At 40.1% G+C, this 11,434-nt stretch overlaps 1 protein-coding gene across 1 annotated transcript; it reads right to left on the minus strand.

Moving 5' to 3' along the window:
- Positions 1-5,604: 5,604 nt before the first annotated feature.
- rnf228 (ring finger protein 228) lies at positions 5,605-10,891 on the minus strand. The gene is made up of 2 exons (XM_078244385.1): positions 10,590-10,891; positions 5,605-9,204 (listed from the first exon to the last, which is right to left on the minus strand). Exon 2 carries the CDS (start codon positions 8,568-8,570, stop codon positions 7,800-7,802), a length of 771 nt encoding a protein of 256 aa, XP_078100511.1. The 5' UTR covers positions 8,571-9,204; positions 10,590-10,891; the 3' UTR covers positions 5,605-7,799.
- Between the last annotated feature and the right edge of the window lie 543 nt (positions 10,892-11,434).

Here is an 11,434-nt window from a genome sequence, read left to right on the forward strand (position 1 = left end):
TTTATTCGCCAGTATTTGGGCTTCTTCGAAATTTGGTTGCCAAGACGATGCTGCTAGGACGAAAATATTGTTGTTGTTGTTGTTTGTTGACACTGGTTCAAAGTGAGAGGAGACAGTCACAAGTAGCGGAGCTCTTCTCTCTCCCGGTCAGCGCTCCTGGCTGTGATTGGTCGAGAGGTTACACCCGGTACGCAGTGGGGCGCGATGATTGGCTGAGGCTGAAAACTTCTGTCCTATCAGAGACGCTGTCATAGTTCCGCTCAGATGGGACAGGGGCGTCAATTCACAAAACCCAAAGCTATGGCAGAGTCACTGCATGTACTGTTTAACCACCAAAAAGTCTCAAAAGCTGCTTATGTGTTGAGTGAACTACTGGGAGGAAAGTGGAGCAACACACGATGACTGACGAGGTATAATTATTTAGTTAATGTGGTAAATTAATAGTAGGTCACAAACTATTTTTCACAGACACACATTGGTCCTGATGTGAGTTTTTTTTCCAGTCGGCTAAGTCGATGAATCATCGTCCACTCACTCTATTCTAAAATAAAATAAAACAAGGATAGGAGTAATACATAGACAATGTTCCTACACTGGCGGCATGCACTGACCAGAAACTGTGTAATGTGTGATGTAAGCCAATGTAACAGAACAGTTAATTTCACTTTTCTTTATAGGCCTATATGTAGATTACAACATATTAGAAAACACTTTCAGACCAATATAGCACCAGCACAGCCTCGAAAAAACATATAGGCCTAGGCCTAAGAAAAACAACCCACGTAAGAGTCTCAATCCTAAATAAAACTGAACATTTATAATAATATAATTATTGCTGGGCTGTTGTAATTGCATTGCATTGGGATTATTTTGTTTTATATACATTATATATTGTACTTCACTGACGACTCCATCTATGGATCTTTAGATATAGATCATATATTATTTGACACCATGACTTCCAGCCACGTTTTCTCGACCAAATTCAATGTTGAGTGAAAGGTTCTTCATATTTCATCAGTTTATTTCACAACAGGTCACATTTGCACAGAGACCAATGTTCCTGACATTGTTCTTTTCTGCTATACGGTTTCTATTGATTTTTTCTTCATCTAAACTCTCAAATTATAAAACCAAAAACAAACCTGGATTATGTCCGTATTTAACAATACAGTAGCCTATGAGGCAAAACTTATGAGGCCAAACCTTTTTCAGATCTGAATTGATAAAACAAACAATATATTCATCATTGAGATTTCTCTATTGCTAATCTAGTCACAACTCTGTGCGTAATATTATCAGTAAACTGTTTAATGCATGTCGTCGCACACGACCCCTAATTTGTTTTCACCCCATGGCCTCATATATGACACAAATGGTGCTAAAGTGTGTGCACCTCAAGGAATTTATTGTGGTTTTCAGACTGAGCACCAGCCAGCCGAGAACGATCTAAAGGGGGACGTGCGCCACAGCAGGATACGACGCCAGGGCGGCCGTAAAGCCAGTCTAGCTCAGTGCCACTATATAGAAGTGGGTGTATTTCCACCAACAAATGTCTAATAATCAATATTGTCACCGCCCAAAAAAAGAATAGTGGAGTGGTGAGTTGTTTCTTTTAAATTGTAGTCATGGACCCTCTCTCTTTTTAGGCGCTGAGTATCTTGGGTGACAGCATCCTTTAGTCCCTAATCAATCACTGAAGCAAAGGTTCCGCTCCTGAGCTTTGAAATCAGACAAAAGGTCGTTTTACTTCACTGTCCATCATTCCAAAAAAGGCCACTCCGTCCTCACTATTTTAGCATCAACGTTGATTCGTTGCACCGATGCACGAACAGAGTACAGACGGTGTTTAGATTTATTCAAACTTAATCATTCATTCCATGTGATTTCGGACACATGGCAGAGCCACAGCTGGGCCGACCTTTCCTCACGTCGATCAGGTGGGGTTTTAACTCAGGTATCAATAGGCAATCAAGGTACAGTAGCCCTATAAATCTATGTATGATCAAATGTATAGACCCAGGCCTATATGAAAAAAAAAAACTTCGTGGAGTAGAGTTGAAAATATGTTTTCTCTGTTCAACGCCTGCAAAGAAAGCCCTGACACCTTTGTGTGACTCATGCCAAACTAAAGCTGAAAAGCACCCCCAGCGCATGGTCAGCACTTTCATGTCTCAACCCACACACCTATGGGCTATACATAACGGGGGCCTGACGGGGGGTACCCATCGAAGTCCCTGTCATCTACCTTACTTTACAGGGAAGAGATGTCCCACAGGCTAAGTAGGCTTCAATTAACAATCGCCTCTTTTAGTTGCTTTTAAAAAAAAAAAAACGCACTTCAAATGTTGACTTTGCTGTCAAAAACGCGCGCGAACAATGGGTGGACGCTGAGTTTAAAATAAGCAGGGCTAACGGGGGGGCCTTTCACCTGCTGAGAAGGATGTCATTATCTTCAGGCGGAGGATTATTATATAGACATGAATGACTCCTGCAAGTTGTCATAACATAGCTTCAGGTAGAGGGGAAATGTGAGTTTGTAAATTTGTAATAAAACCGATAATCTTTGAAGAATATGGCTTAATTAGCTACTATACTAGGTGTTATTTGAGTCCCAATTCAGGCCACAGTATCATCAAATGAGTGGTAGGCTATTATTGGCTTTTGCGGGCTTTAGGCAAATAAATGAATAGGCCACTGTTAACACGTGGACCTTAAATGTTTTCAGCAGTTTGAGTTAACTGAATAAAGGATGAACTATTAGGCTGGACTATAATAGTAATATTTGTTTTGTATTTGTACTGAAAGGAAGAAACCATCAGTCTTTACGCAGACGAACGTGACGATTTGGGAGTGTCAGTGATCTTATTGATATTGGATATTACAGCCAAGAACAAAACAGGGGGCAAATGGAAAACAGAGAAAGGCATGATGCATACCTCGGCCCCTTTCTTTAAAAGCGACACTGAATCTCCGTGTCCAATCCATTACCGGGGGATGAAATTCAAAGTCAGAAATCTCGCTTGATGAGAAATAAATGAGTTGCATCACATGCTCTGCGTGGAGGGCATTCACAAACACACATTTTGTCAAATCAATTAGTTTCCATTGCACCCTATTACAGTTGTAATTCATACAAAGATAAAGGGGCTAAAATAGAGCGATGTCCATTAAATAATTGTATGATCATTTATATTATGACTGACAGTGAGTCCACAGAGAGGAAAGTTCAGAGTGATCTACTTTATTGTATTTATTTAACACTTTAATATTATCTAATAGACCAGTGAGTAGGCTATGCAATGACGTCATTGTCCTTAATATGTAGTATTTTTTTTATCAGCAATGGGAAAATCTAACATTATTTATTACCTAAATTATAAGTTAATATAGTTTAGATCCAGGCGTAAAGAAAGAGTAAAGAGATAGAGGGAGAGAGGAAAAAGAGAGAAAAATATATTCATCTCTCATCTGTGTTTCAGGCGTGGAAGAAGTATTTCAATATTTGACTTAGCTAAGTAAAAGTAACAGCCTACTACAATGAAAAAATGGCTTAGTCATCGACATTTTACTGAAGTAAAAGTACCATACATAAGGATGTTATTTATTGTAAAAGTGCTCATTATGGAAAATGGCCCCATTCAAAAAGTTTTTATCATATATAGCAATGTTGGAATATTATAGCCTATTGTTGGAATATTATTACAGATTGCTAATCCTAACAACACTGTTACAACACTTGACAACTACAGCAATCAAATAAATATAGTGGAGTAAAAAGTAGGATTTCTTTCCTCTGAAATGCAGTGGAGTGGAAGTGTAAAGTCGCATAAAATGGAAATACTAGGCCTACACACATTTAAGTAGGCATAGTTAACATTCCACCACTGTTTACATTTTTAGGTTCATATCGTTTATACTTCTTGAAATAGGCCTACATAAATCTAGCTATTTATTATAGTGAGAACTATGATTTACTGTCTCCTGACGCACTTTTAATGCAGTTTTGTTCAGTGTTTCATGGTGTAATAGTTTTAATGTTTAACTGTAAGCAGCGTAAAATGTCACCATTGTATGTCGAGGTCATGTTTTGTCTACTATGACATGGAATACAAAACAAGGAAAATATAAGTCAGTAGCCTGTATTGGAGACCGGGGGCAATTTCAAAATTTTCTACATTTTCCTTCATAATTCTGACTACGTGAAATACACCTACGTGTGCACTAATTAATAATACAATTGATATATTTTCACTAATAAGGACAAGAATATAAACTGTAGCCCAATGCAAGAAGTCAGAATTGTTGAAAATAATTGTCATATTAGGCAACTGTATCGCAAATAAAAGCACACCTTGAAATGAGAAAAGAAAAAAGAACTTTTATTTTGCAGACCTATATATACTGTACTATTCTGTCAATATATAATCTCGTTTGAACGCATAAACCACACATTCCCCTAGGCTGCATGCTGGGCTATATGCTAAGCTATGTTTTTGTATGTAACTGTCGTGTTAAATCCTCGCTGTTGACCGACGTCACGCTATCGCTAGAACAGAGACCGGAAATGTCTAAAGGTAAAAAGCTGAATGTCTAATGAGAGGCATTGAAATTCATTAGCCCAGCATCCTTACAAAAACTTGTCTCTCACGTTGTTTAGTTGCCATGGCTCATTTGTAAACAAGCACTTGCCTCAAACTATTTTCCAGTAATCAGTGCAACTGTAGCTGATTGAAAAATACAGCTAGGCACAGATACAATTGGCTTTAGTGTTGTGCTGCTGCACTGATCTGATGAACCAGAGACTGAGAATGAAAGAGTGGAGGGAGCTGTATTATTTCAGGCAACAGTGTGACAGCTCTAATTTATCGTGCATGGAACTTCTAGTTATGTTAAGTATGAATAGTAACTTGTAATTCGATGGTGATTGGTCAAACATGGGTTTTTATCTATTCTGTTTGTGTATGAGGGGAAAATCTTGTTGAATGACTTAATTTATATGAACTTAAAGGGAGCCTTGTACGAACAGGTAAACACAAGCTCAGTCTGTGATATTAACATATTGAAAAATGTATTTACTTTTAATCAAGTTTTAGCCACAAGAAGTTTACACAACTAGACCTACATCAGCAGTGCAATCCAGTTGAGCCAGAGGGGTAGGTTTACAGTGTGTAGCATTCTTTGTCTACCAGTAGGGGGCATATTTGTTGCACAGCAGATTATCCTCCAGCCTGCTTAACTGACACCAGCAGTAACACACTGGTTTTATGTTTAACATGCGATTCCTATTTAAACACACTGTGTATTACTTGTGTGGACACGTGAGTGTCACGTGTGTACTTTTTTTTTTCTGTGTACATTTTTTTTTTCTGGTGTACATTTTGTTTTCTTTTGAGCTGCTGCAGCACAGGAATTTCCCCAGTGTGGGATTAATAAAGTCTATTTTATCTTATCTTATCAACTTGTGTACAGGGTTAAATCATATCCCATGTATAACCATTATGTATTTATATATCGTCATTATGTAAGACTAAGCATGATAAAATACAGCCTTGGCAACAGGCTGTTCTATCAGCTTCACTGTACAAAGACAAAGAATGAATGTCGTGGGTATTCATGTTTCCTTTATTACTGAAATGTGTTTATGTAAAACAGCACATAAAGAACATTTCTCTGTGCAAATAATTTTGGTACTTTAACAACAACCACAGGTTCTCATAAAAACAAACAACATTTTCTAGGTCCTCTGAAATAAATACAATATGCGTCCATTTAACAAAGGTATACCCTGTTACTTGTGTCAAATAAGAGGGTGAAAGTGCATCATCTAAAAGTTGGAAAAAGGTTGAGCAGGATGATTGAAGCAAGCATGAATCAGATTGGGGAGTGTAAGAATCATGTTGAATAGTGCTTTTTGTATTTCTGCTTCCCCCCCCCATGCAGTGGGATACCATGAGTGTGCAAGGGCAACACGTGTTTATAGGTTAAACCACGTTGGTGTCCAAATCATCTCCAAATTCTATACTAAATGCTGACAGGAATGTCAGGGAGCCAGAACACATGCAGACCATCACACAGTTGTCAATATGAGGGTCTTACACTGCAACACAAATAAGGTATCACTTTTTGCCATATGCAAGAATAATAAATAATTGTATAGATTGTAGCAACGATTACATACACAGTATTTACCAACGGTTCACAGTAATGTTCATAGAAAGAAGTTTTCCCATTATAGGCCTTTTAAGTTTTAGCCTTTTTTTGATAACACTGTGTTGTCTGAAGCTGATTTCATTAAAAGGTTAGTTCAGTGTTTCTGTTTTGATACAGACCCACAATGTATTTGAGGAAAAAACCCATACAAACTGATTTAGGAAAATTAAATATTTGCATTGTGTTGGTGCAGGTACTGAAATAACACAAAGTGTTTCTATCTTTCTTATAGGCCTCTTTCTATTCTCAGCCACAAAGATCATGGGGCTCTTTCACTTTCCAGAAGTAATTATGAATCCTGACAATCTCAGAGGAACCAGAGTAACACCAAATATATCCTTTAATAAGTTGTTCACCGTGTCTGGCCTGGCTAAGAAACAGATACTTTAGATTCTCACACTTTGAAGAAAGAAAAGGAAGGTGGACTTTAGCCTGGATTATACTGGTTAAACACATTGCCTACTTATAGTCATGGGTATCTATTCTGACCTTTCTTTGAAGCCAGATGCGAAGACCCACATTTTTCACAAGTATAAAAAGGTGCCGATTTGGGAGGCAGCTCCATGTTGGAAACGCTGCTTTAAACTTCCATTGTGTAAATCATGTGACAGAAAGAGGAAATCCCTGCCGACACCCCAGCTGGACGCTGTCGGTGGCAGGAGGCCTGTGCATGATTTCATGATTTTGATCATGATTATAGTGAAGTTTTACTTCATTCAGCAACAAGGTGAGGCACACGAGTCAGGAGACAATGTCCCTTTGGTAAAAAAAAAAAAAGTAGAAACAAAAAGGCCTTGACTTTTCAGGAGCCTAACATGCACAAAAGCAGCCAAACACATGGTCAAAACCACAAGCTATCTCTTTGAATCCCTGGAAGAGGTGCAGTTTTCATATAGTGATAAAGGAAACAGTGCCATCAGAATAAGTTCAATCACAGGGGTTAGGAAGGTCTTCAGGAAAAACGTATGACACCTATCCAGTATACCACTCCACTTTTTGACTATTTACAGCTGGATTGTGGACATCACTTTTTTTGTAACAGAATGACATTTTAGAGGCTTCTCACATAAACATAAACAAGCCTCCATAAAAACCAAAATCCATCACCTGGAAACTCAGAAGTGAACATTACAAAATATCTGTACAATACAACAGTGCGTTGTTGAGATATAAGAGTGGATCATCATGGGCAGTTACCATAGTGGCATATTCATATAATTTAGCAGGATAGGGTGGGGAGGGTATCAAACCCTGGAAATAAGCACTTCACATTCAGTCCTCAAACCACCAACCTCAGCTTAGACCAACAACAGGGGTCTAAGTATTGGACACGTTCACTTATTGAGATGCCCAGTCAGCTGGGCCTACTGTGAATTTAAGTAGGCTACACAACTTAAGGAAAAGATTATTAAGGATCATGTCGGCCTATTGCTCCAAACAACATGAAGGCCTTTGGGTGTTTGCTATACTGATAAAAGGCCATTTTGGACAAGATGTATTCCTAGAAAAGGTAAAGGGAGGTATTATGTACACAATCACACACCCACAGTACAACATCTCCAGCAATAATCAGAGCCAGCAGCCTATCAGGCGTTTCTCCGGGAGTTACTGGTGGCGGATGACCGGCCTGTCTCATGGTCTGGCCTGTATTTGAGCCAGCAGATGAGCCATGTGACGACCACCGAGAACATGGCCAGGATGCTGGCAACCGACAAGCAAATGGGTCCCGCCGGTGAGGGAGGAATGCTATGACTGTGCACAAAGATCAGGCCCATGAACAGCAATACCAGCATGGACAGAAAGGAGAAGATCACGCAGACGCAGCCGGTGGTCAGTGCCACTCTCTTGCAGCTCTGGCAGCTGTCGTAGCGCACCGAGTCCTGGGAGAGGGTCGTGGCAGTGGACACGGTGGTGGACGGGGTCGCCTGGCTGACGCTGGACGTCCCCGACGCCTCCTCCCGGCGGAGGGCGACTAGAGCTGGGTGCAGCGGGGGAGGGTACGGCGGCAGAGCGTCCTGAGGCAGGGGGTCCGAGTCGATGTAGAGCGGGAAATCCTCCGTCACCTTGGTGTTGTTGGGCAGGTTTTGTATCCGATAATCCGGCACAGGAGTCCGGTGGCGACAGACGGGGCAGCTGATGCGCCATGGCCGCTCCTCCCGGAGATGAAGCGTGTTCAGGCACTCCTCGCAGAACGTGTGCAGGCACTCGAGGATCTTTGGAGCCCGGCGGTCAAGGTCGAAATAATTGTAGCAGATTTTGCATTCGTACTCCTCGTAGGGAAACGCCGAGGGGGCCTCGCCGGGGGGTTCCGCTCCGTTTGATGCCAAATCTACCTCTGCCATGTCATCTTTCGCCATTCACATTCTCCGGTGAAAACAAAAGGAAGCTGGCGGACAGATGCTGATGACGGTACACGTCTCTCCTCCTCTCCCCCTCCTCTCCTCACCGCTCATTGAAACGCCATCATCCCCGCAGACATTATTGATGTGTTTTTATTATGGGATGGGCGTCTGCTGCTCAGTCTAAACGACGATCGGGGTCCAGGTTAAATATATTTTAAAGCTCTCATTTCGTGTTCGGCTGAGTGGGGATAGATGATGTAATAATGGCGACTCCGATGCGAGGGCTCATCCATCCAGAGAGTCTGAGCATCCCACAGAGAGAGAGAGAGAGAGAGAGAGAGAGAGAGCGCAAACTGTCGCCTGAAAGTCCCCGTTAGAGAGAGTGTGTATTGTTGTTTGTGTGTGCAATTACGTAGGCCTATATGCCAGGATGCGCTAATTTGGTCAACCGGGGGCGTCAATTCACTGTCAAAGATCATCTAGCAATGCTCCAAACAAACATAGGCATTGTCTTACAACACAAGGGATCACGTAGAATAATGTTGTTATTCAATCCATAGAAAAAGAGAAGATCTTAATTTGATGATGGAAAATGGATAAATCATGTCAGAATCATTTGGAGTGTAGAGGCTGGCATCTCAGCATGGTGCTGTAGAAAATCACAAATATTTCCTTAGGTCTACAGGTTGTAGATCATGTTATGTGTGCACTATAAACAACATTTGTATTAGATATTGCTACTTGTGGGTTGTCTAAAAGCCTTTTATAAATCATGTAAAAATCACTCAATGAACTCAATGAGCAAGTGTGCACATTAACTTTTAAAAGTACCATTACCATTATGCTTTTATGGCAGGAATGGCACAAATAGGCCATTGAAAGGGCTCAAACGATCTCAAACCCTGGGATTAAATCTTAATGTGATCATATTGTGAAATATTCTTCAAACTGTATTCATAATATGTTCTGAAGCTGATAGCTATGCATTCTTAGTGAGAGTTGTATTCATTCTATTTACATCACTGAGACAGTACTATCAGTGAACACATTAGTCCTGATTTGACTTGGGTCAGAGGCCTATGTCCCCTGCTTGATATATTACTGTATTATTATTATATGCAGCCTATAAGTGGTTAATGCACAGGGAAATATAGTTCTAAATTAAGGGGTTGAACACATTGCCACAGTCCCCTACTGTGTAAAGTAGTGAGAGTAGATCCTTGAATTGTCATTCTGCAACCAATTACTGGATCTCTGTTGGTGGGAGATTAATAAGCGCTCCAATAGGAACAACGCTAGCACCTAAAGCCTTCAACATCCAAGGTTGAATATTCATTACCATGGTAATGCTGCTGATGATGATGATGATAGAGGAGGATCAAATTTTAATAATGTAGTCATATTTTACCTAAAACATATGTTGTGCTTTGTGTCCAAAATGTTCAAAATGATAATTTACTGCAGAAGTGCAGAATGACCAGTACAGATAAAAGTTGCAACTAACTTAAAGTGGCTATATGTAACTTTCAGTTTGTGTTGATTCTAGCGGCCCCTTTGGACACAAGCGGTAGTGTTTTTACCTCACCTGCTATCGTAAAGGTCTTTTCTTTATGGTGCTGTATTGCCCACTGCAGATGACTGAGGTAGCATTACGTGGAGGTCATATAGTTGCGATAAATGTTTTGCTCAGACAGAAAATCATTCATTTACAATAAGAGAATAAGTTACAGATGCATCGTTGCATTTCCAGTGTTGCATACGGTAACTTAGCCTACTTTGGATGAATCGTGAGCTAAACTCACTGTCACTGTGTCACGAGCCAAAGCCTTAAGAGATTGTTGTAGGAACCACCATAGTAATAACTTAGATTTATATAGCGCATTACATGAAACCCACAGATGCTTTACACAACTACTGGGGGACAAGGGAAAAGAAAATAGTAGGCCAACACATACACGGACTGAAAGGAATAAAGAGTCAACCACATTGTGCAATCTAAAGTTATTTTATGAATGAAATCAACATATTACATACCTGAGGGGCAATTCGAGGTTGATTTTGAATAATTTTAAATCCCGTAATTGTCTCCATCAGTTGAAAACCCGGCTGAGTGTGACTCAGGTTTTTACACGTTGTCTTTCACTTGTCCTTTGAGCTTTTAGTTTTCCTTCATTTAATTTCCTTTTTTCCTGTGATGACCCTGCCCCAGTATCAGCCATAACTACACAGCAGACAACAGATAACTTCTAAAATAAAATAAAAAATACAATTAGGCCTATATAAAGAAATCTCCTGGTACCTTTTACCTGGCTGGATACACTAACACATGCTTTTCCGGTGTTACAAGGAAATCTGTGACCTTTGAGAATGTGTGCTTTGTAGCGCTGTCTACCTGCCCTAAATCATTTTGTGACTTCGTGGAAGAAATCGGACCCGAGCAAAGACATTAATAAAAACTATATACAAATAGCGTTCTTTTCACTGTTAGTGCTGTTTGCTGTTACAGGTTATTTATGATCATCAGATGGAACATTACACAGTTTCAGAAACATCTAAAAGTTACATATAGTCACTTTAACTAGGCTATCTACTTTGGCTGTATATGGTCAGTTATCAATATTTCTATGTCATAACTCATAGAGTATAATTGAATCCTACAGCAGCCTGGTTGTGGACCACTGAGCTGCCTTCTTACTTATATCCCTAACTTTATAGCTACATTGCTTATAGTTCTTCTCGGCAATGTAAAGATTAACCTGACACATTGGATACAGGCTACAATAAATCTTACTTCCGCTCGCTGTAAATACTTTGTGATTACAGCTGAACCATCCCAGTATAGTCAGACAAACTTAGTACTACTCAAGACAACCTCGGTC

This window comes from Sander vitreus, chromosome 3 (assembly GCF_031162955.1).
Source record: "Sander vitreus isolate 19-12246 chromosome 3, sanVit1, whole genome shotgun sequence".
NCBI lineage: Eukaryota > Metazoa > Chordata > Actinopteri > Perciformes > Percidae > Sander > Sander vitreus.

What these genes read in the sequence shown, in the direction of transcription:
- rnf228 (XM_078244385.1), bottom strand. Translation starts at nt 8,570, where the DNA reads ATGGCGAAAGATGACATGGCAGAGGTAGATTTGGCATCAAACGGAGCG.